The 26,323-nt window shown below is 43.7% G+C and overlaps 1 protein-coding gene across 1 annotated transcript; it reads left to right on the plus strand.

Annotated features, from left to right (window-relative positions):
• The first annotated feature begins 1,062 nt into the window (after window positions 1-1,062).
• gnai1 (guanine nucleotide binding protein (G protein), alpha inhibiting activity polypeptide 1) lies at window positions 1,063-25,358 on the plus strand. Its single transcript, XM_028424113.1, has 9 exons — window positions 1,063-1,564; window positions 17,051-17,093; window positions 19,056-19,197; window positions 19,661-19,818; window positions 21,650-21,778; window positions 23,077-23,206; window positions 23,402-23,555; window positions 23,777-24,004; window positions 24,227-25,358. Exons 1-8 carry the CDS (start codon window positions 1,447-1,449, stop codon window positions 23,965-23,967), a joined length of 1,065 nt encoding a protein of 354 aa, XP_028279914.1. The 5' UTR covers window positions 1,063-1,446; the 3' UTR covers window positions 23,968-24,004; window positions 24,227-25,358.
• The last annotated feature ends 965 nt before the right edge of the window (window positions 25,359-26,323 follow it).

A 26,323-nucleotide genomic window follows, 5' to 3' on the forward strand; every position in this document is an offset into this window, starting at 1 on the left:
GTCACATTTTAAATTAAAATCACACACAGGGAGGTCAGTGTGGAAGATACATGCCACCACAGCCTTTCAGCTGGACTGACGGACTCACACCTGACTGTGTGTGAACGATTTAAACCACAAGCAACTGTCGGGTACAAGTGAATGGGCGTACATGGCGTACAGGTGTGGTTCCCATGGCAATGACACATTATAAACACATTATAAAAATGTCATGTTTACTGTGTATCACATAGGACAGTGTAGAATTATGTGCTTTTATTGGAGTGGAAGTGAAGCTGTGTGTGTGCTGCTTGAAATACAGTTTGATGTACACGCGTTTCCGGTTTTGGCGTTTACCTTCAAAATAAAAGTCATAACACTATAACTTCTGTTCACTGTGTAAATCTGAGTTTAAAACACACAAACATACACATGATAGTTACAGGTACAGTATTTTACAATCATATCCACCGGGTGACCCCATCCTAAGTCATTCTTGTTGTCAAGTGTACAATTATTATTGTTATGCATTATTTTAAATGACTCACAAATAGTGTAAATGGAATCGTGCTGCTAAAGTCCAGGTTTCCTGAAGTACACACTAGGTTAAAACTTTTTTTCTGCATTTAGTTTATTGTTAGAATGATTTATTGATTTCAGTATTTATTTATCTTTTATTTTTTTAGAGGCAAGTTTGTTGTAAAATGTGACTTGTTTGTGTTGTTCTATCTGTCAGACACAGTATTGTTTTATTATAAATTAGCTTTTATTTTATATATTTTAAAAAAATATTTTAATGCTTATTTTTAGTTTAGTTTTAGTGTTTTGTTATAGTATATATTTGTTGTAGTCTATTGTGCACCTTTTTATTAGTTTGGATACATAAATTATTCAAGTTTATATTGTTTACTTTTTAAAACTTTTCCACTTTTTTAAAATATATCAATTGGGTCAAAGTCATATTTTATTTCAGTTATATTTCAGTTTAGCTAAAATAAGTGATTTTTTTTTTTATTTATTATTTTGCGGAAATAGGGTCTTTATTGTGAAGTCCTGCCGGAAGTGCGCCTGCCGCTGCCGTTCGCGCGGCGCGGCGCCGCTCTCTTCAGTCAGCGGCCACACAGACAGCACGAACAGTTGCCGCTGGAACGAATGGAGGCGAACGGGTGGGAGAGACATCACCGAGGAACTGTTTCTATGTTGAAATAGCTTCGAAAATCGGATAAAGCAAGGAATTCTGCCGAAGACTTTTCGAGCCTGGCTGAAGAAAGAACCTGAGAGTTTCTATTTTTTTGAAAAGCGCTTCCTTTTTCCCCACGAGAGAGAGAGAGAGAGAGAGAGATCGATTGCCTGTCATTTAAAAAGGGCGTGCGCGGGGTGAAGGCAGTTTTAACCAATTAATGTAGGTATATATGGTATTTTAGATTTTTTATACACCAGCTGGGTCTGAAAGAGACACGGGCGAGGATGGGATGCACACTGAGTACCGAGGACAAGGCGGCGGTGGAGCGCAGCAAGATGATCGACAGGAATCTGCGGGACGACGGGGAGAAGGCGGCCAGGGAGGTCAAGCTGCTGCTGCTCGGTAAGGAGGCTGCGGCGAACTTCGCCGTGTGTTCGCCCACAGCTGGTCTTAGCTAATAGTGGAAAAGCCGTGCTGGACTTCCTCTGGTTAATGGTCAGTGCTGTGTGGCTGTGGAGTGAGTTGTGATTCCGCATCGTTAGCACCCCCCCTCCCATGTTTAGCTAGCTTAAATCACATTATTTACCTCAGAATGCTGCTAGCTTAAAACTTCCATGTGCTCAGAGTGATCACAGTCATTTAGTCATAGCTTTAAAGCACAGACCAGGGTAGATTTATTCTACCCTGTTGTTGGTTTTCCATCCATGTAGCCATCTCTGCAGACCATCCATTCGTATTGACTGAACCCTTTTAACAATGGCACATTTCCTCATCTCCGGTCCAGTGCAGTGGAAATAGGTCCATGGCTCATTAGAGGCCCATGCCTGACTGATAACTGTGTGAGCTCCATAGTACTGGAGCATTATTCCTCTTACTCACTCTATATGTGAAACTTCATGTCAAGTTCAAACAAACAGAGCATGTCTGGGCATGTTGCTACTCTGGGATGAGGTGTCAATGATCATATTAACTAATCAATCAGCAGTTGTGTGGCATTACATTCTCATGTACATGTTGGCAACAACCAATCCTGACTGACCTTTATGTACAAAACCACTCAGAAGCAGGCTTTTATTTTGAAAATACTCATTAATTTCTGTATAACTGACAGAAATCTAATATCAAGTCTTGCCTGGCAGCTTTCCTGTGTGATTTAATTGTATTTATTCCATGTGGGGAAATGTTGTTGTCATTGTAAATAAAGGCTGTAGGTTGAAAAGCTTTTCCACCTGCCCCTTCAGGTGGCTGGGCTGTGGGAAGTGTTGACATGCACACATCTTGGTATGTGGGTTACCAGGACACAAAGGCTCATGCCAATACCAGGAGTAGGCCGAACACCTGACCGAAGGCACAATATAATTATAATTAAAAAAGACAAGAGCAGCCTCTGTGAGCGGTGTCACAGTGTTTCTGTTGTTGTTTATTAAATCAAACTTTAAACTAAATTAGGACAGAGATGGCATTCAGCGAGGTGTTTGAACAAGAATGTACATATTTTCTTGTTAAAGGTAGACCGCATTCCTCGGGTGCTTGGAGGCCAGATGGGACGTGTCGATGAAAGCGGGCAGGTTAGGTCAAGTTTGTGCTCTGCTGCTTCAGAGTGGAATATAACCGTTCATCCGCCGTTGTTATGACATGCTGCTGGTGATGGAATATCTCTTTTCCTATGTGTTAGTCGTGTGGCTGCCACACGAGTGCCATTTGTGTTTGATCCATTCACTGTGGTAGCCAGGTAACCCACCACTTGGCCTCTTCAGGTTACTGCCTGAAGTGACACACACACACACAGACACACACAGTGACAGATCGGCTGGGATGCCAGGAGAAAGGAAGTGAGGGGTGGTAAGATGAGAGCGCTGCTAATGACTGGAGCATTAAAAATGAAAAAGCTGCTCTGCAGTGAGACTGGGCCCCGGAGGTAGGCTGTTGGAGTTGTTTACCTTGCAGATAAACAGTCACTGAAAAGATACTGTTTTTAGGGCCCGAGCACCGAATGGTGCAAGAGCCCTATTGAAACCCTTAGGATTATTATTATTTTTTTTTTTTTTTTTTTTTTTTTTTTTTTTTCCCCCTCCGAGATCGCATTTTTGGAGGCCTTAACATGCCCAAAAACTCACCAAACTTGGTAGAAAAATTCATTCGCCCGAAAAATTTTGAAATTTGCTGACTTTTGAAATGCACATATAAAAATGGCTCTATAGCGCCCCCAACGCGTAGCCCCTCTGGCCGGTTTGACACAGGATTATGAAAATTGGCACACATATGTATCACCTCAAGACGCACAAAAAAGTCTCTTGGACCCCCCCTCCAAACCCAACAGGAAGTCCGCCATTTGAAGGTTTGTGGCCATTTTTGGCGATGTGTGACCCTGCTGCCAAACTTTTCACGCCTCGCATACTTCAACGGATCGAGCTGAAATTTGCCGTGTCCACTCAGGACACCATAGGGAATAGACGCATTCCAAAACTCTTACAAAAGTCTTACGGTGTGGCCGGGGCGTGGCCTCAAAGTTTGACCATTTCTGAGGACACAGAAAGTCTCTATAACTTCTTCGTTTTCTGTCCGATCTGTACGAAATGTCACATGTATGATCAGAGTCTGACCCTAAACACATCTATACAACAATATTGAGGCTTTGACAGAGCGCCACCTACTGGCTACACAAAATGTTGTGTTTTCATAGGTTTTTCTGCCTGCCCCCCTGGCCTGTTTTGAGTAGGGTCATGAAAATTGGTACACATGTGTATCACCCCAAGATGCACAAAAAAGTCTCTTGGACCCCCCCTCCAAACCCAACAGGAAGTCCGCAATTTTGAAATTTCTGTTAATTTTTGGCGATTTGTGACCCTCCTACAAAACTTTTCACGCCTCGCATACTTCCTCCAAATGAGCTAAAACTCACTGTGTCCACTCAGGACACCATAGGGAATAGACGCATTCAAAAACTCTTACAAAAGTCTGACGGTGTGGCGGGGGCGTGGCCTCAAACTTGACCATTCGCCATTACAAAGGAACTCACTGTATTTATTGCCCTAATGCGTAGCCCCGCTGGCCAGTTTGACACAGGATCATGAGAATTAGCACACATGTGTATCACCCCAAGACGCACAAAAAACTCTCTTGGACCCCCCCTCCAAACCCAACAGGAAGTCCACCATTTTGACTTTTGTGGCCATTTTTTGCCTATTTGTGACCCTGCTTCAAAACTTTTCACGCCTCACATACTTCATGCAATTGAGCTGAAATTCACTGTGTTCACTCAGGACACCATAGGGAATAGACGCATTCCAAAACTCTTTCAAAAGTATTACCGTGTGGCGGGGAGTGGCCTCAAAGTTGACCATTCGCCATTACAAAGGAACTCGCTGTGTTTTATGCAGTACTACCCATATACTTTATGCAATGTGGACAAAATCTTACAGTACTGCCATGGAGCCGAGTCTAAACAGATATATATGCTAATAGGATGATACGGTCATAGCGCCACCTACTGGTAGCAGGACAGTTTGGTTGTAAACATGTGTTTGTTGTATATCTGTGGAAATGAGAGGAGGAGAGCATAGCACAGGAGAGTATAGGAGACGCGAGCATAGGAGAGAAGACTGCGATGACCCCACGGATCGCAAGGTGCGCGAGGGCCCGCAATGCTGCTTGCAGCTTTAATTAGGGCCCGAGCACCGAATGGTGCAAGAGCCCTATTGAAACCCTTAGGATTATTATTATTTTTTTTTTTTTTTTTTTTTTTTTTTTTTTTTTTTTTTCCCCTCCGAGATCGCATTTTTGGAGGCCTTAACATGCCCAAAAACTCACCAAACTTGGTACAAAAATTCATTCGCCCGAAAAATTTTGAAATTTGCTGACTTTTGAAATGCACATATAAAAATGGCTCTATAGCGCCCCCAACGCGTAGCCCCTCTGGCCGGTTTGACACAGGATTATGAAAATTGGCACACATATGTATCACCTCAAGACGCACAAAAAAGTCTCTTGGACCCCCCCTCCAAACCCAACAGGAAGTCCGCCATTTGAAGGTTTGTGGCCATTTTTGGCGATGTGTGACCCTGCTGCCAAACTTTTCACGCCTCGCATACTTCAACGGATTGAGCTGAAATTCGCCGTGTCCACTCAGGACACCATAGGGAATAGACGCATTCCAAAACTCTTACAAAAGTCTGACGGTGTGGCCGGGGCGTGGCCTCAAAGTTTGACCATTTCTGAGGACACAGAAAGTCTCTATAACTTCTTCGTTTTCTGTCCGATCTGTACGAAATGTCACATGTATGATCAGAGTCTGACCCTAAACACATCTATACAACAATATTGAGGCTTTGACAGAGCGCCACCTACTGGCTACACAAAATGTTGTGTTTTCATAGGTTTTTCTGCCTGCCCCTGTGGCCTGTTTTGAGTAGGGTCACGAAAATTGGCACACATGTGTATCACCCCAAGATGCACAAAAAAGTCTCTTGGACCCCCCCTCCAAACCCAACAGGAAGTCCGCCATTTTGAAATTTCTGTTAATTTTTGGCGATTTGTGACCCTGCTGCAAAACTTTTCACGCCTCGCATACTTCATCCAAATGAGCTAAAACTCACTGTGTCCACTCAGGACACCATAGGGAATAGACGCATTCCAAAACTCTTACAAAAGTCTGACGGTGTGGCGGGGGCGTGGCCTCAAAGTTGACCATTCGCCATTACAAAGGACGTCACTGTATTTATTGCCCTAATGCGTAGCCCCGCTGGCCAGTTTGACACAGGATCACAAGAATTAGCACACATGTGTATCACCCCAAGTCGCACAAAAAAGTCTCTTGGACCCCCCCTCCAAACCCAACAGGAAGTCCACCATTTTGACTTTTTTTTGTAATTTTTACCGTTTTCTGACCCTGCTATAAAACTTTTCGTGCCTCGCATACTTCATGCAATTCAGCTGAAATTCACTGTGTCCACTCAGGACACCATAGGGAATAGACGCATTCCAAAACTCTTTCAAAAGTATTACCGTGTGGCGGGGGAGTGGCCTCAAAGTTGACCATTCGCCATTACAAAGGAACTCGCTGTGTTTTATGCAGTACTACCCATATACTTTATGCAATGTGGACAACATCTTACAGTACTGCTATGGACCCGGGTCTGAACAGATATATATGCTAATAGGATGATTCGGTCATAGCGCCACCTACTGGTAGCAGGAAAGTTTGGTTGTAAACATGTGTTTGTTGTATATCTGTGGAAATGAGAGGAGGAGAGCATAGCACAGGAGAGTATAGGAGACGAGAGCATAGGAGAGAAGACTGCGATGACCCCGCGGATCGCAAGGTGCGCGAGGGCCCGCAATGCTGCTTGCAGCTTTAATTAGGGCCCGAGCACCGAATGGTGCAAGAGCCCTATTGAAACCCTTAGGATTATTATTTTTCATTTTTTTTTTTCCTTCCCCCCCTAAGATCGCATTTTTGGGGGCCTTAACATGCCCAAAAACTCACCAAACTTGGTAGAAAAATTCATTCGCCCGAAAAATTTTGAAATTTGCTGACTTTTGAAATGCACATATAAAAATGGCTCTATAGCGCCCCCAACGCGTAGCCCCTCTGGCCGGTTTGACACAGGATTATGAAAATTGGCACACATATGTATCACCTCAAGACGCACAAAAAAGTCTCTTGGACCCCCCCTCCAAACCCAACAGGAAGTCCGCCATTTGAAGGTTTGTGGCCATTTTTGGCGATGTGTGACCCTGCTGCCAAACTTTTCACGCCTCGCATACGTCATCGGATTGAGCTGAAATTCGCCGTGTCCACTCAGGACACCATAGGGAATAGACGCATTCCAAAACTCTTACAAAAGTCTGACGGTGTGGCCGGGGCGTGGCCTCAAAGTTTGACCATTTCTGAGGACACAGAAAGTCTCTATAACTTCTTTGTTTTCTGTCCGATCTGTACGAAATGTCACATGTATGATCAGAGTCTGACCCTAAACACATCTATACAACAATATTGAGGCTTTGACAGAGCGCCACCTACTGGCTACACAAAATGTTGTGTTTGCATAGGTTTTTCTGCCTGCCCCTGTGGCCTGTTTTGAGTAGGGTCACGAAAATTGGCACACATGTTTATCACCCCAAGACGCACAAAAAAGTCTCTTGGACCCCCCCTCCAAACCCAACAGGAAGTCCGCCATTTTGAAATGTCTGTTAATTTTTGGCGATTTGTGACCCTGCTACAAAACTTTTCACGCCTCGCATACTTCATCCAATCAAGCTGAAAATCACTGTGTCCACTCAGGACACGATACAGAATAGACGCATTCCAAAACTCTTACAAAAGTATTACGGTGTGGTGGGGGTGTGGCCTCAAAGTTGACCATTCGCCATTACAAAGGAACTCCCTGTATTTTTTGCCCTAACACGTAGCCCCGCTGGCCAGTTTGACACAGGATCATGAAAATTTGCACACATGTGTATCACCCCAAGACGCACAAAAAAGTCTCTTGGACCCCCGCTTCAAACCCAACAGGAAGTCCACCATTTTGACTTTTCTGGCCATTTTTTGCCTATTTGTGACCCTGCTTCAAAACTTTTCACGCCTCACATACTTCATGCAATTGAGCTGAAAATCACTGTGTCCACTCAGGACACCATAGGGAATAGACGCATTCCAAAACTCTTTCAAAAGTATTACCGTGTGGTGGGGGCGTGGCCTCAAATTTGACCATTCGCCCTTACAAAGGAACTCCCTGTATTTTTTGCCCTAACGCGTAGCCCCGCTGGCCAGTTTGACACAGGATCATGAAAGTTAGCACATATGTGTACCACCCCAAGACACACAAAAAAGTCTCTTGGACACCCCCTCCAAACCCAACAGGAAGTCTGCCATTTTGACTTATGTGGCCATTTTTTGCCTATTTGTGACCCTGCTTCAAAACTTTTCACGCATCACAAACTTCATGCAATTGACCTGAAATTCACTGTGTCCACTCAGGACACCATAGGGAATAAACACATTCCAAAACTCTTTCAAAAGTATTACCGTGTGGTGGGGGCGTGGCCTCAAATTTGACCATTCGCCATTACAAACGAACTTGCTCTATTCTATGTAGTACTACCCATATACTTCATGCAATGTGGACAAAATCTTACACTACTGCTATGGACCCGAGTCTGAACAGATATATATGCTAATAGGATGATACGGTCATAGCGCCACCTACTGGTAGCAGGACAGTTTGGTTGTAAACATGTGTTTGTTGTATATCTGTGGAAATGAGAGGAGGAGAGCATAGGACAGGAGAGTACAGGAGACGAGAGCATAGGAGAGAAGACTGCGATGACCCCGCGGATCGCCAGGTGCGCGAGGGCCCGCAATGCTGCTTGCAGCTTTAATTTTTTTTTTTTTTCTTTCCCCCCCTTAGATCGCATTTTTGGGGGCCTTAACATGCCCAAAAACTCACCAAACTTGGTAGAAAAATTCATTCGCCCAAAAAATTTTGAAATTTGCTGACTTTTGAAATGCACATATAAAAATGGCTCTATAGCGCCCCCAACGCGTAGCCCCTCTGGCCGGTTTGACACAGGATTATGAAAATTGGCACACATATGTATCACCTCAAGACGCACAAAAAAGTCTCTTGGACCCCCCCTCCAAACCCAACAGGAAGTCCGCCATTTGAAGGTTTGTGGCCATTTTTGGCGATGTGTGACCCTGCTGCCAAACTTTTCACGCCTCGCATACGTCATCGGATTGAGCTGAAATTCGCCGTGTCCACTCAGGACACCATAGGGAATAGACGCATTCCAAAACTCTTACAAAAGTCTGACGGTGTGGCCGGGGCGTGGCCTCAAAGTTTGACCATTTCTGAGGACACAGAAAGTCTCTATAACTTCTTCGTTTTCTGTCCGATCTGTACGAAATGTCACATGTATGATCAGAGTCTGACCCTAAACACATCTATACAACAATATTGAGGCTTTGACAGAGCGCCACCTACTGGCTACACAAAATGTTGTGTTTTCATAGGTTTTTCTGCCTGCCCCTGTGGCCTGTTTTGAGTAGGGTCACGAAAATTGGCACACATGTTTATCACCCCAAGATGCACAAAAAAGTCTCTTGGACCCCCCCTCCAAACCCAACAGGAAGTCCGCCATTTTGAAATTTCTGTTAATTTTTGGCGATTTGTGACCCTGCTACAAAACTTTTCACGCCTCGCATACTTCATCCAATCAAGCTGAAAATCACTGTGTCCACTCAGGACACGATACAGAATAGACGCATTCCAAAACTCTTACAAAAGTATTACGGTGTGGTGGGGGCGTGGACTCAAAGTTGACCATTCGCCATTACAAATGAACTCCCTGTATTTTTTGCCCTAACGCGTAGCCCCGCTGGCCAGTTTGACACAGGATCATGAAAATTGGCACACATGTGTATCACCCCAAGACGCACAAAAAAGTCTCTTGGACCCCCCCTCCAAACCCAACAGGAAGTCCGCCATTTTGACTTTTGTCGCCATTTTTTGCCTATTTGTGACCCTGCTTCAAAACTTTTCACGCACCACAAACTTCATGCAATTGAGCTGAAATTCACTGTGTCCACTCAGGACACCATAGGGAATAGACGCATTCCAAAACTCTTTCAAAAGTATTACCGTGTGGCAGGGGAGTGGCCTCAAAGTTGACCATTCGCCATTACAAAGGAACTCGCTGTGTTTTATGCAGTACTACCCATATACTTTATGCAATGTGGACAAAATCTTACTGTACTGCTATGGACCCGGGTCTGAACAGATATATATGCTAATAGGATGATTCGGTCATAGCGCCACCTACTGGTAGCAGGAAAGTTTGGTTGTAAACATGTGTTTGTTGTATATCTGTGGAAATGAGAGGAGGAGAGCATAGCACAGGAGAGTATAGGAGACGAGAGCATAGGAGAGAAGACTGCGATGACCCGGCGGATCGCAAGGTGCGCGAGGGCCCGCAATGCTGCTTGCAGCTTTAATTTTATGGTTGCTGCTGACTTGCGAACAATTCATGAGTTTTCTCTAAACACACTTTGTCAGCAAAGATAAAGAGACAACAAAGCAGTAGGTGGGTTGCTGGTAAACACCTTGCAGGACTGTAGGTACATGTAGGTGGGGTTATACTTTTCATGTCTGTTAGCATTAGCTTTGTAGCTACAAGAGGACTAAATACATATGTGCTGGAAAACAGAGAGAAGATCACTTGAACCATCCATTAGGATAAAGGATTCGTCTTCTCATTGCATTTTGTAGATTCTGCTGCTCCAGCTGGGGTGTATAAAATATGCTTAGCAATAATTATAATCAGATTAGATCAGATTATAATCAGATTGGAATAATTAGTGCTGTAATCGGAGAAGGGGAGAGAGAAAAGGAGGTACTGGAAATCACTGGCAGAAATCTGCAGCCGGGAGAGCTATGGTAGGCCACGTTCAGAAACCATTAGAACATGGCTGTGAGTCAGAGACACAGGCCACAGTGTAGACTCATGGGGATCTTCAGACACCATTAGGTTTGGGTCTGTCTTTAAATGCCATTAAAGCTGAATAAGGGGAAAAAAAGGCAGGGTATGACGGAGTGGCCCCCTGCCAGTGTAAGGCAGATAAAAGAGGGTGTAACACCAGTTTCAAGAACAGAACTCTGGGTTTTGTATGTGAAGATTAAAGACTATGTTTGCTTTAAACTCTGCCATCTCCAGGTGGTTGTTTAAGAGTCCTGCTGCTGCAGTGGTGGGGAGGAAGTGGTCTTTTTTGTTTAAAACACCAGGCAGCTGCTGAAATGTGTTACTTTCAGAAATCAGTTCTAATCTTGCTGCTTTGATGTTGGCTAGAGTTAGCAAAATGTTCGCTGTTTGTCTGTTGACTCTGCTACCTGTATTTGGATTAACCTGGAGTTTAGGCAGACACTGTTAACAGGGCGACTGTTGGAGCCTCCCACAGGGATCATCCATAGTTATATACAGTTTATGCTTTGTTTTCTTTCACTTTCACAGTGGAGGTATTTTTTGGTATTTTTGGAAGCTGATAATCTTACCATGGGATAGGCTCCCGCCCCCACCCCCCACCCCCCACCCCCAAGTACTGATATATGTTCATATGTTCTGACACTGTTAGCTGACCAGTACATCTGTAAGGCTTTATGTTCATGCTGGTGTTGGAGTATCTTTACTAAAGGGAGAGGTTAAGTGAAGCGACACATTCTAAGAGAAATTTAAGAGAAAAAAGATAAATCGTGTGTCAGCACCCAGCAAGCGTTCCTCCCAGATGCCAATCTCCTGTCCATGCATGGATCAGCTCCTCTAAACGAGCTGGAAACTACTGTCATGAAAACAGCTACACACGTGTGTGTGGTGTCTGCAGTATAATACTGCCGTAAGAACACAATGTGTTTTATACTCCTACAGAATGTGTAGACATTTGTGTATACGACCTATCAAATGACCACTTTGGTCCTGGAGCGCTGTCCCAAATGTTAATCACATGAGCTTAATGGCTCTGGCACAGAATCATAGCCCTGACGTAAAACGGCCAATTTGCATGAAAAAGTGATTTGAATCTTTGTGACGCTGCATGCACGCCATCCAGCCAGCTGACAGGCGAGCTCAGGTGTCTTTTATAGAGGGAGGAAAAGCGATCTTTTCTCTGTGAAAACCGAGCACATTTCTAATTACGCTCCAAGTCTTTATTTGGCTGATTTTATTTCCATCATCTCCAGGACCCAATTATCCAGCTATTCATATCTACATGCTAAAATAGATTACAATCTCCTCAGCCTAATTACTTCTTCTATAGCTGTCATCCAACGGTGGGAAGATTGTACTAATAAACCTCGGGCTTTGTCTGACTTTTGTCATAGTTCTCTGTTTAATCTTTTCCATATTTTCTAAATGATGCAACCAGCATGGCCTTACCAGCACGGTGGGAGAGGAGGAGGACCCTCACTGTAAACAAAAAGAAGTTAAATGGTTCCTTTATTGCTAAAAAGCATCATCAGACATTGCGGCGAATAGGTCAGTCCGTGCCAGTGTGTGTGTGGGAAACAACCTTTTAGCTGTCGATTTGCTCCTCGGCAGATCGATGCCTGTGATTTAGTGTGGTCAGTTCCCCCTGGTGTGTAGCACCATTTGAAGGCTCCTGGAATCCTTCATGAGTCCCCCCCACCCACCCACCCTAGGAGGAGAGAAAAAAGAGGAATTTAATAGTGAGCAAGAGGGACAATAAATCAAATAACTGTAGGCTCAGAGAATGTAAAAGAGGAAGAAGGATGTGTGGAAAACTAAGAGGGAGAGGAGGGGGGGAAGGGGTCAATGGGCTCATGCTGCTAATGTGGCATTGCTAATGTGTTTAGCACGTTGTGCCAAACTTCACTTCATGTTTGGCAGGTTTGAAAACTAAACTTGATGTTTGATTTTCAGATTGTGCACTCTTCTGTACAATTAGGAACCAACGGTCCTTGAATGCATCGAGACTGCATGAGAAAATAAATAACCACCTAGATTTAAGCTTAAACTTGTTATATCAGACCCACTTTACCCTGAATTAATCACTTGCACTAACAAAAAACTAGGCAGCCATGATGGATTCACATCTAACCAGCAGTTACATGCTCGCTACAGCTGCTGTGCAAGTACAGCGAAGAACAGATGAGGGTGTAAAAATGTTAACATGTGGAGCTCCTGCAGGAACTAATTCCAGTTTATTTTTATGTTTCTATGTCTTTTCTTCAGTCACAGTGATGCTCTGTGTTCTAATGCTCCAACAACATAAGTGAGTCCTCTCTATTTCTACACATGACTGTGCTGTTTTCATAAAGTTACAGGATTTTGTACTGCATTAGAAAATAAGCCCACACTGGTTTAATATGTGCATGTAAGGTTTAAGGGTTAAAAAAGCACCTAAAGCTCAGGCACAAGATCAACCCCTTGGATCCAGTTATTCTTTCTTTCCTTTAAACCTTTAACAAGGTGGTTATTTGCACTTATACCCATTGTTGTGGTGTTTTTATAAAGGTGCAGGACTCTATATTTAGTAAAAAAAAAACAGAGCCTACACTGACTAACAATGTGACCAAAATGCCCCAGTACTTGCATGAACTCCATGCGAGTACTGGGGCATTTTGGGTTAATCACACTCATCTCCATTGTTACAAAACTCCCCTGTCTTCTTACTAGAGGGTGCCTTATCCAGAGGGAGAGATGTGTTGGAGGATTGGTTTACAGAGACGTCTCTGTTCTCTGTGGAAGAAGTAGAAGAAAAAAAAGCCACCGCTTAAATTTTCCTAAAATAGTTTGAACCACTAGAAACAGAAAGCAGCTGCTCCAGCGGTTCTCAGGCTGTAGCAGTTTTGGGGTGGGTGTATCAAAGCCGTGGGCATGTAACATGACTCTGCACCAAGAGTGATAGGTCAGGTTTGTGGTTCCAAGTAACTTCGAGGTTTGTGTGTGTCAGTCAAAATCAGTGTAATGAGTGTGCTTTAAGGCCTTGAGGCTTTCAGGAGCCGCACCCTGATGATTTCACTGGTGTTTCAGTCACTTTCATAAACTGATGAGAGTAAAGACAATAAGATTGACCAGTTTTAACCAATGGAGTGCCAGGAATTAGAGGCCTTGAGTTGTATGGCTTGTGATGGCGTTCCCATGATGATTGCTTGGTTTATTTGGGTTTTGTGATGCGAGATTCACACAGACAGTTTGGTTAAAAGTTGTCATCCACATTTTTTTTTTTTTAGTCACAAGCAGTTTTTGGTCTTGTTCACTCTTGCGACATTGTTCACTACTTTAGAAAGTGGAAACCACACAACCATTTCACAACAAAGGAGCATCAAACATGATGCATTCAAGGGCCATCGTAAAGTTCAACACTCAAAGATTCTTTATGTTTTTAGAGGCAGTGAGGAAGGATGTAACCAAAACATTTGTTTTAGCAGCATATTAATATGGTAAAATAGCTGATTCACTGATTAGTTTAATTGATCGGTCTGTATTTTCTACTCATAGCATGCACAGCTTTTCCTTTATAAGGAGGCAACTTTGAACTTCAGCATGAGCTCACAGCCTGTCTGTAGTGGATTTTTCGCACGCCCCACTTTGCGTCGGCATGTTGAGTGTCTGTGGCATTGTGAAAATGGCTCCCGGGCAAGCGAGAGGCGCAACTGTGCCAGCTCACCAGCCCCAGCCTGTGCCCAGTGGAGCAGCGCCTCCACCGTCTGTATGCGACTCGCACAGGGACTCACACAGCCTGAGAGCACAGGGAGCTGCTACTGCATTGCCAGCACACCAACCCCCCACCCCACCCAAAACCTGCCTGCCTGCCACCTCCAGGGTGCTCCGGTGCCTGAGTGGTGACACGTAATTAAAATAATGTGTCCTCGGGTGACTCTCATCCAATTATAATGAAGGTGAAGTGCCAGAGCTGCACAGTAGACACTGAGGGGAAGTTTGTAGGAATTCAAACGCACACTGTGAGCACTGCAGTTATTTTGTGTTGAGTGGTGGAGACTTTAGTGCTCCATGGAATGATGTGCAGCAGTGTAGGGCTGGAGCTAGACAAAGTCTCTGAATTACTTTGACTTGGCATACATAGATAATGTTGTGTATACTTTATTATCATCATGGTATCAGGTTCTTACCATCAGGATGATAAAATCCAAAGTCTGTTGGAATGTGGCAGGATGATCCTTCTCAACTTTGTGAACACTTTCGGTATCTATTGCATGATTCAGACCTGAAAAGATTCAGCAAATCACCAGCAAAATCATTCTTAGAGAGAGGAGAGAAAGAGAAGGGTAATCCAACCAAACCCCACCGTGCTTACAGTCCTAATATATAGAAGCTATCAATGAAGACCAGGATGTAAACATCATAATTTTTACTGTGAAGCTGGACATTTTAACATGCTTTTAAACATTTTTTGACACCTCCATGTGGGCTTCCTCTCTCACCGCCAGAGGTTCTCGCTTGCTTTGGTATCCCCTCAGACTTAGGCCCCGTTCACACTGGAGAAAGTCAGTCCAGCTAGAGTAGGATTGAATCCGGATAGCCTTTAAGCTAAATACGTTCAGACCTATTTTCAAATCACACACATGTGTCCGCGCTCAATCCTGCTCAATCCCGCTCAATCAGGCTTGTTTGTTGTCCTCCAAACCACTAGGTGGTGCCTAGTAATATACAGAGTCCATTCAGGCCGCTGTAGGGCTACATGTGAGCATGCGTCTTTCGTTTTTTTTTGTCCTGTGTCGCTCGTTCTTTCGTTTTTTTTTCGGTTCAAAAAGCAGTTTATTCCTCTGTAGCCCTGTCGAAAATGAACTCAGGGCAAAGCTGTCTTAGTTCGACATTTGTTTACATACGGCTTTTGTATGTGACCTGGACACTGTCCCCGTAAACCGGAAATATCATGTCGCTAGCTGGATTCACTGGGTTCAGACCTGAGCCAGATGTAAACCAATCTGGCTAGATCCACAGAGGGGTGGATTGAAATCAATCCAGATTTGCGTTGTTCAGACTCAGAATAAAACTATCCAGATATATGCGGACACGGCCCGAATCCCGCTCTAGCCGGATTGATTTCCCCAGTGTGAACGGGGTCTTGGATACAGGACAAGTGCCTCTTCAGTGAACTGTTTTTTCCTAACTGTCTTTGACAGGAGTTTGTGTAAATAAAAGAAGGCAGTTGATTATTTTTTCATATTCAGTGTTTAAGCTACAAAACTGGAACACCGCTGTATCCACTGTGTTATTTATACTGAATAATATTGTATGAGAGCTGTACAGTCCTGTGGCACCATTTTTTGTTCTTCCAACCACAAGAAAAGCAGAACTAGATTAGCTGGATGATTTATTATGCAAGAGGACACCATCTTGTCACTGCTGACAGTATCACAAGGTAACGCATAGCGGTAGATTGCACGATATGATCCCACTTCCCTTTTTTTTATGCCTCTCGAGCTGAGGGAGAGGTAATGGCCACTCTCAAGTGGTTTTTAAAAGTCTTTCCCCAGTGGCAGAGCGGCGCTTCGTCTGTTGCTTCCCTTCAGCCAAGTCTCGGCTGCTGCACTGTAAAATGAGCCCATTGATTGCACATTAGTAGATCTAATGTAGTTTATGGTAATAGCCATTAGTGGAGGTGGTTTATAAGGACATTACAGATGGCTTTGATTGGTAAAGGAGGACGTTTCAATAAAGTGCCTGCTGATGGAGGCGTGGAGCAGAGGAGAGGAGGAAGAGCAGCAGATGCATAATGTATGTTGAAAGCCAACATGTCACACACACACACACACACACACACACACACACTCACTCCTCAGGTGACTGTAGTTCCACACTAGAAATGTTCTGGATATTACAAGAGCGTGAGGCAAAGCAGTCCTGATTCCCTTTATGGCCCTCCCCTTCCCCTCCAAGCTTTTGATCATAGGTCAGTGCAAAGAGACTCCATGTGTGTGTTTTCTTTGTTTTGTTTTTTGGCAACCGGCAGCACTTTCAATAATAATCTGTTTTATCATTAGCTGCGCTCCGCCTTCACAGCCAGACAGCATGATGCGGAGCTGATAAGATGCCACAGTTGGCCTGATCACAAATTAGTCAGCTGATGGAGCTTTTTCTGCAATGAGTAATCAGTTTATTGGGTGCTGCAAGCAAACGTCAAAGGATTCCTTTTAACTTCAACACTTCAGACCACACACACACTGTTTTCAGTTCTTCTGTGGTTGCAGAGGTTGTCAGGTGTTTTTTTACTCATACTGGATTCTTTTGTTTAAAATGTTCACAAAAAGTGAACAGGTACACAGCAGATGGTGTGATTAAACAGATAAAACATACAGGCACACATTCACTGTGTAATAATCCCCCTTTCTTTCCTCCTCTTGTGTTTTTCAGGTGCTGGTGAATCAGGGAAAAGTACAATTGTCAAGCAGATGAAGTGAGTTCATTCCCCTCCTGTGAATTGTTCTGCATGCTGAACAATCAAAACAACCTTTTTTTTTCTCAGATGTGATATGCGTAATGGCACCACAGTAGATTACACACAAGAAGAGTGTTCATTTTCCACAACACAAACAGTGTCAAACACCACTCATGCTGTTACGTTGTCTCTATGGGTGATGTTACGCTCCACGAGCCTCAGTACAAACAGGCGCCATGAATAATGGAGCACGAAGACGACCCGACAGAATAGATTAATAAACATCGCACCTATACATCATCATGCACACACGAAGTCTTCATAAACATTCCTATCAGTCAGCAGACATGTCATTTTACATTCATAGGCAGCTATCCTGCTGCAATATTGCTTCATCTGTCGGTGCGTCACCTGTACAGGAGAACAGTGTACACGTGACAAGATTATTTTAAATTTCTGTACTGACAAAAATCCATCACATTTAAAGCTGCAGTAAACGATTTCACATGTGAATAAAGACCCATTATATTCCACGCACACTAAAGGAAGCCACCACGGGGAAACCACAAAGCTTACATTAAGGCACCTCCACATCATGTTTTTATCTTCTTAAAAAGGTGCCTAATAGCTGATTTGTGTCAGTATGAGCTACCAACAGTGTAAAGAAAGCAGACATGTTTAATCCTTAGAAGCTATCATTCCCTTCTGAACTGTAAAATTGAGTGAAACCCTGCGGACGCATCCAAGAAAGGTTCCTCTCACTCCAGATAAAAAAAATGCAAAAAAAAGACCAACGCTACTACAGCTGGGAAGTCCCAGACTGGTGTTCACAAATAGCTTTACAATATTTGAAGTGCCAATCAATAAACCATTTTTAGCTGAGTAAATGCAACAGCCACACAGCCTTATTCCAATATTTTACAAATACAAGCATGTATGAGTAGCAACAGTATGGGGATATATATGCTACTAGAAAAAGTCACACCAATGCTAATCTATGCTAACACGCTACTTTCTAAGTCATTTATATTATAATACTCAAAATAGCAACACCGATCCTGTGATGCAGACTGACAACATATTGCTTATTGTCTGTGCTAGGTTAGCTTAGCTTAGCTTTTAAACCACACAGGGTGACACAGATGGTCACAGTGTCACACCTTGTTCTGTGACCATCTGTGGGGGGGGGGGGGGGGGTTGATCAGCTTAGGCAATGTTGACAAACAACATTTTCACAAGAAAGTAAGTTAACTTTATTCATACAGCACCTTTTACAGATAGAATCGCAAAGTGCTTTACAAAGTGCAATTTAAAACCGAAAGAACATATTAAAATGAAATAAAAACAACACAATAAAACCCAGTCAACTAAAAGCCTGTCTAAATAAAAGTGTTTTCAGGTGCAGTTTAAAAGAATCAAAAGAGTCAGCCACACGGATAGAGAGGGGCAGAGCGTTCCAAAGTCTGGGAGCCACTGCTCCCTGGGTTTTAAGCCGGGTTTTTGGAACCTTAAGGAGGTGTTGGTGAGAAGATTGAGGAGTGCGTCCAGAGGAGTAACACACCAGCATGGCACGGAAACTGTAATGCTATGTGTTGATGATAGCGTATGGAAGTGTGTCAACCAATCCCATTAAACGACCAAACCAACAGACAATTCACACCTCAGTAGAAACAAATGGTGTTTTTCCTGAAGCCCAGAGAACAACAGCTGCTTCTGTCCCTTAACTGGATTGGCTGACATTGACAAAAGTCTCTAAATGGGGAAAAAACACACTGTATGCATTCAACACTGAGTGCAACTATTGAGCCAGAAATGTGGAACAGAGAGATCAGGGTCACTGCAGCCAGACAGTGTCACCCTGAAAGTTTGGTGTGTGTGCCGAATATGAGCTGAGGACAAAAATGAGTTGTTTCTGAGAAGTTTGAATTTTTGGAGAATTTGTCTTGTTAAAGTGAGTTTTCTCCTTTTTTTTATTTCCAGGATCATCCACGAGGCGGGCTACTCAGAAGAGGAATGTAAGCAGTACAAAGCTGTTGTGTACAGCAACACAATCCAGTCCATCATCGCCATCATCAGAGCCATGGGGCGCCTCAAGATCGACTTCGGAGATGCCGCAAGAGCTGTGAGTGACAGAAAGAGAGAGAGAGAGAGAGAGGGGAGGGTAATTGGGTCAGTTTAGAGCAGAAACCCGAAGTGAGTTTGCGGTGTAGGAAAACAAGTGGTTGGAGACATTAAATACCAGGAAATGCATTCTGTGTGGGAAAGTAGTTAAAGGTTTGGATGCAGTGGTGATTTTAGAGGCCATTTCAGGTTATCTGGACATAGTTCTTAATGACTTAAAATCAAATAAAGTAATGACAACAATGACCAGTCTCCACTTGTACACATTTAATTTGCAGCTTTTCCTAAATTAGAATAGAAATACTTTATTCATCCCAAGCTGGGAAATTTCACTGTCCTTACAACCCTGTGCGACTACGACTGGCATTTCAGCACAGGAGCAGATTAGTGCTAATCATAACGATGGTGTAATGACATTGATGGGCTGATTTATGATGTTGACACCACCCTGACTCCTCTCCCAGGATGATGCACGACAGCTGTTCGTACTGGCGGGATCAGCAGAGGAGGGCTTCATGACAGCTGAGCTGGCCGGCGTCATTAAGCGGCTCTGGAAAGACGGAGGTGTGCAGGCCTGCTTCAGCCGCTCCCGCGAGTATCAGCTCAACGACTCTGCAGCATAGTGAGTCACATAAACAAACAACACAAACAAAGATGGTAAATCTAAAATGTTCAAGAAAACCTAACGGGGTCCACAGACCTCTACGCTACATTCATTCTGCCCACCAATGTCTGCTCTCCAGACAGTAAATCAGTGCTGCTGCACCTTTGTCATCACTGGCATGGCTCAGTGTTCATGCCTTTGTGAGTGCCCGCTCACTTCACTTCCACTCATGCACCGTCTATTCCCGCTAACTGGGCTCAGATTACTCTACTTGTTTTAATTGTGTTAAGACTTACAATTTCCCATAATTAGGGGTTTCATGACTTCTTCGCGTGACAGAGGCAAAAAGAGGCAGAATCAGACAACACTGTGACAGTCAGAGCCGCCCACAGGGACTCAAAACAGCTCTTCAGAAACCTGTGGGTGGGTTATATACAGTCTGGCTGGTGAAGAGGTCATGTTTCTGCTACGCAGGTTGAGTACCCAGTTTAGCCCCCCCCCCCTTTTTTTTGTTGAAAATTACTCCTCTAATGACTTTCAAAACAAATGACCTGAAGCCCAAACAGACTTTCCACTGCAAACAGGCAGTAAGCTGCAGGTCGCTGTGTGTCTTTGGACTTTTAGACTGTCAATATTTGCTATCCTCCACCAAGAGCAGTGCCCAAAAAGATTATGTACTTACTGTGACCTTCTGCTACAGCACAGCAACATTACACAGTTAAAAAAACTCTCTCTGTGGCTGAAACAAATAACATCATGCGAGCTTGTGTTTTTTATTATTCATTTATTTATTTGTTTTGTGTGTTTTGGGGGAGAAATGGCCATTCGCAGAGCAAACATCAGGCTGCAGCAAGCTGCAGCCATTTTCTAATTGGTTCCTCTAATCCTGCCGTCAAGGGGCTTTTCATGAATAGGAAACACCATCTAACCCTTGTGGGAGTCTCTCTTCACTTAATGTGTTGGAAGACAAACAAAAGGCCTGTTTGCAGGAAAAGGGGAGATTACTTTGTGTTTGTTAGTGAGGAGAGGTCAATAATCTCTCTCCACTGTAATTTATTAGCAATTACCTTGAGGCTATAATGATGTATTTCAGGTGGCCTGCAGGCCTGTTCTTTCCATGGTTAGCTGCAGAACTAACTTCACAGAAGACATCATGCCCATGGCGACAGGCTTGATAAAACATGGCGTCATATCCCAATAACAATAAATATTCCAATCTCTTGTACCGAGCCATACTTCTGCACATTGATACAGTTGCCCAGTGGTGTAGTTTGGCAGAAAGTAGTTCCTACTGTACCTTAAGTAGCTCACAACTGTCACTGCAGTGCTACCAAAATATGAATATTTGATTTTAAGGTGAACTCTCCCTTTAAGATTTAACAATATTCTTGTTTGGGTGATCTGCAAAAATGAAGACAGAAAAAGGCAGATGAAGAATGAATTAAAGTCATGTATGAGAGCCAGCCCTTGGCAGGTACTGTTTTAGTAAAAAAACACACACACACACACACACACACAAAGAGAGAGAGAGTTTCAAGTTAAGCTGCATGTTGTCAGACTGCTGGGAGGGAGCCCACCAGCCACAAAAACAATGCACACCCCCCACTGTAAAGACCAGGGCTTAGATCTAATGCCAGGTCCTGTCTGCTGTGACCAGTGAGCTACCATACCGCTGTGTCTATATTTAACCCAGGGTCAGTGTGCTCGCTGAGATTTGTATGAAAATTTGGCAAATTTCTATCACTCGGTCTCACAAATTTAAACTGTACCTCATCTAATCTGATGTTTTTTTTTTTTTTTTATTCCTCCTTCTTCCTCTCATCCTTTTCTTTGTACCTTTTCCCCTCAGCTACTTAAACGATTTGGACAGGATATCCCAGGCCACCTACATACCCACACAGCAGGATGTCCTGAGGACCCGAGTCAAAACCACAGGCATTGTGGAGACGCACTTCACATTCAAGGACCTGCACTTCAAGTGAGAATTTCTTCACTGTAACAACTGTGTGTGTGTGTGTGGTTTTTGTTTTGTTAATTAGCTTTGCTTCCTGTGACTGACTCATTCACGCCCATAGAATTTCCCTTTGTGCACATACAGCTGTTCAGTTGTTGCAGTCTGCGATTGCGAAGGTGTCACACACATCAGTGATGACTCAGTCATGGCCCCCATGGTAATAGACACAGAGAGGAAGTGGGTGCAGTCGGCCTGTTGATGTCATCATATCAGAAGTTTTGGAGGAAACTGAGACAGAAATTTAATGTGATCATCTTCATCGTGAATGTCATCCATTCAAGTCTTTCCAGAAGTCCTGACTGTGAAACCAAAGTAGGACTTGTAGTATTGTAGACAATAACCAAAGTTGTTTATTTTTATTTTATTGTCTCTTTTACCATTTTTACATGACAAATTTGCACATAAATTCATGTTTAAATTCAGGTTAGCTTGGTTAAAAAGGGACTTGACCTGTAGGTGGGTTTGTTTTGATTTATGTTACAATCAATGTGACAAAAGTGTCAGCAAACAGCTTGAAAGCCAATGAACTCTTAAAAAACTCAACTCCAAGTGAAAGAGACGAATGTGACTGAGCAAAGAGGCACATTAGTTGAATGCTACAACATCCCATTGTTAAACTTGCACTGGAAAAGTCTTGAAAACCGAGTGAGTGCATTCAGGTGTTCACACCAGTGCCGCTCAGAGCTAAAGCCCTTAAACAGCTGTAAGTCTAATTCTAGTGGGTATTTAGGCCCAGAAACAGCACACAGACTGCTCTCATGACAGATTTGTGCCTGTTTGGGAGGAAATTACCCGCCATGCCAGCAGGTGGCAGTAGCCTGTGTTTGAGCTTGGACTGCAGTTAATGACAGTACACGAAGAAGTGATCAATTTGCGATCTTGTTCCTAACCTCTCTTTACGTTCACTGGTTCACTGAACCTCCTACTCATGTCAACAATGTGAGCTACATCACATCTCCATATAAAAACTCCACCTTCACTGAGATTCAATAGAAAAGTCCAAAGCTGTGTCTTTCTGTTCTTCTGCCATTACATCACCATTACGTTGCTGCTGCTTATTGACATTTACTAAAAATCTATTTTTTTCAGCAATGGTATAGATAAAGAAGTCTGTTTCCCCCGTTCATCACCGTCTGTCATCACTAACGGAGCGGCGGCAGCTTCTAGACGTCTGTGCGGCCTCAGGCTGTCATAAACACTGTTTTCACTGTACGTGTCTGTATTCTGAGAAATATGCATGAACGTGAGTCCGTCCTCCACAGGATGTTTGATGTTGGAGGTCAGCGGTCTGAGAGGAAGAAGTGGATCCATTGCTTCGAGGGTGTGACTGCCATCATCTTCTGTGTGGCCCTGAGCGATTATGACCTGGTGCTGGCTGAAGACGAGGAAATGGTGAGTTGAACGGCCGCTCGTGTGACTCGATGTAACCTAACAGCAGGCGTTCACACACAGCAGGAACTCTGTCTTTGTGTTCTGAAATCGTGACGGGTCAGAAGTATAGGAAGCGTTCCACTCGGAGTGTCTCCATGTTTATGGATCAGTGAGCAGGGCACCAGAACTGACGTCACTTTACCTTCTCCCTTTTAGAACCGAATGCACGAGAGCATGAAGCTGTTTGACAGCATCTGCAACAACAAGTGGTTCACAGACACCTCCATCATCCTCTTCCTCAACAAGAAGGACCTGTTCGAGGAGAAAATCAAGAAGAGCCCGCTCACAATCTGCTACCCAGAATACGCTGGTGAGATTTTGCACTTTATAATTGTGTATAAATTGTCAATTTGTATTGTTGTTAAAGGCAGCTGGACTCGATGAATTGGATACATTTGTATTGAGTATGTTACATGTTAGCAGGATGAAGCATGGCCTTCGACACATATACAAAGACATGTTTTCAGTTTCCCTTCCTGTGCTGTGACTTCCTGGCTCCATCACTTCCTCCTCCTCCTCCTCTTTTTCCAGGCTCCAACACGTACGAGGAAGCGGCCGCCTACATCCAGTGTCAGTTCGAGGACCTGAACAAGAGGAAGGACACCAAGGAGATTTACACCCACTTCACCTGCGCCACGGACACCAAGAACGTGCAGTTCGTCTTCGACGCCGTCACTGACGTCATCATCAAGAACAACCTGAAAGACTGTGGACTCTTCTGAGGAGAGAGTGCGAAGACGGCAACCATTTTTTTTCTTGGTAAGGAGCACTTCATGTCTCTCAGCGGGTGATGTGTGCATCATGGAGGACACACATCAAGTCACAAGATGTATTTAAGAGTGGAGAGGTTGAGCACTGTGAAACCTCTCCTCCTCCCCCTCTTCCTCCTCCTCCTTCTCTTCCTCCTGCTCCTCCTCATCCTCCTCCTCGTCCTCCCCCTCCTCCAGCTTCTTGTTCATGTGTCTTTCTTTCTGTCCTCAGGCAGTGGAGCCAGCTTATTGTGCATCTTTGGGGAGGAGGAGCAGAGCGGGGAGGACCAGTCACGGACCAGTGCTGTACTATATGCCACTTTTACAGCTTTATTTATGTTTTTATTTGGAACTAGACATTTGTGTAGGATGTTTGTATCATTGTGTCACTTTTTACTTTATCAATTTTTGTTTATTTGTTTTTAGGTTTTGTTTTTTGTTTTTTTTCCGCTGTTCCTTCTGCCGCTGTCGCTGGAAGAGGAAACCTTGCTGTTGAGGGAAAATGCTTCTTTTCTTCCTTCCCTACAAACAAACGAAAGTACAAAAAAACACACACAACAAAAAAAAATGTGGGGAGAAAAGATGTAGAACCTTTGAGTCCAGTTTGTTGGTACTTGTGCCTTGGCATGCCTTTTACTGCGCTCGTAGTCCCGATGCTTGTTCTGTTGCCTGCTGAATTGTTGGAAACATAAAGCTGTTTTCATATGTTAGTGTCTCTGCTATCTTCTGTGTGCACACCACTGAGCTGTCAGGAGGAGGAGGAGGAGGAGGAGGAGGAAGGTGTCCCTCTGGTTTAAAGGTACATGGGTGTCCATGGTGACCAACATGTAGCCTCCACAGACCCCCTCCCTCCTTTACCTACCCCGCTAGCTGGCCCTGATCTCACACACAGTACAGTACTGAGATGTATATTGTTACATTTACCCCACTGATGTGTGGCTCTGGTTTTTTAAAACGGTGTACACAGCATCCATTCTTCCCAACCATTCAGAAAATGGTCGCTGAGCTTATTAAGATACGCTCCAGTTCTGACCACTCGGCACATTTTACTGTATATTTTAATGTATTTTAAATGGAGGAGAGGGAGAGGGTTACTGGCTGGGGAGACGCCGTTTGTGTTAAGGTCGAAGGGAGGCTGGTCAGATGTTTAGACCGGTTTGCCAAGACATATGATGATGATGATGATGAATATGGTCCCGGATCTGTTTATATATATATATATATATATATATATATATATATATATATATATATATATAAAGAAAACTGCCACACTTGTCAGTGTCTGTGTACGTTCTCCATGGACGGAGAATCTTTGTAGACTCATCTCTCTTATTTTGCTAATAAAAAAAATCATTTACGAACCATGTGGAGCTGCTCTGTTATCATCTTTTCAAAATATAAATACTCTTTTCAATCTCTGCAGATGTCATGCTGCCATCACATGCTCGCCTACAGAAGAGAGCGGCCTCAGTGTCTGCTGTTGACCTGAGAGGCTCTCCTCTGTAATACGATCAAAACACAGTCTTCTCATTCCTGCTTTATTACAAGATGCTTTCATCAGGCTCTCTGTGTTTGTGGCGCCCATACTGTATGCATTTCTCATGAAGCCAGATACATTGTTATCTCCAATCGGGAAGTCCCTCCCGTCGAGGCAATTAGACATGTTGTCAGTGCTGCACTCCATCCTATTTGTATTCCAACGTGGCCTTAAAGGCTGCGTTACTGCAGAGCTCGTCAACACCCGGGAAAACTGATTATGACGGAACATGTGGTTAGACCCAAACGGGTGCTGAAAGAGAAACCCACCTTCATCATATTTTATTTTCCTATTTGATACTGAGCGTTGCTGCTGCAGCATTTTAATGTGCCACCCTGCTGTTATTTGCATTGTAAATGTGCCGTGACATCACCTGTGGCATGGCTTCCCTTTCTGATCACACCGTTCAGAGAAGGGAACAGAGCAGGCTGTAAACAACATGCGAGGGTGGGGCGGCCAACACTTGTTAGCCAAATGTTTATTTACATGTCAATGAGTTACATAAGTCACAGCATGTGGAATGTTAGACCTTCTTTCCCCCTCTGCACCTGCTCCCCAGCTAAAGCCTGGAGGGATAAGGTGACATATAAGATGTTTATCAATTTAAATGATTTAAAAAAAACATCCTAAAAATTCAAAACAATGAACTAAAAATCTAGTTTTTAGCTTGCTAGGTGACAGCACGTTCAGCTAAAGATGGCAGGTTGGAGCTGCACAGTGTCACGTTTGTTCCCCCTGGAAGAGGCGGAGCTTCACCTGTCAAAGCTCATTAGCCCATTTAGCCTTGAT

This window comes from Parambassis ranga, chromosome 2 (genome assembly GCF_900634625.1).
Source record: "Parambassis ranga chromosome 2, fParRan2.1, whole genome shotgun sequence".
In the NCBI taxonomy this organism is placed as follows: Eukaryota; Metazoa; Chordata; class Actinopteri; family Ambassidae; genus Parambassis; species Parambassis ranga.

What these genes read in the sequence shown, in the direction of transcription:
- gnai1 (XM_028424113.1), top strand. Translation starts at nt 1,447, where the DNA reads ATGGGATGCACACTGAGTACCGAGGACAAGGCGGCGGTGGAGCGCAGC. An exon ending in TCGGAGATGCCGCAAGAGCT is followed by an intron (nt 19,198 to 19,660) that starts GTGAGTGACAGA and finishes CTCCTCTCCCAG; the next exon opens with GATGATGCACGACAGCTGTT. An exon ending in CTCAACGACTCTGCAGCATA is followed by an intron (nt 19,819 to 21,649) that starts GTGAGTCACATA and finishes TTTTCCCCTCAG; the next exon opens with CTACTTAAACGATTTGGACA.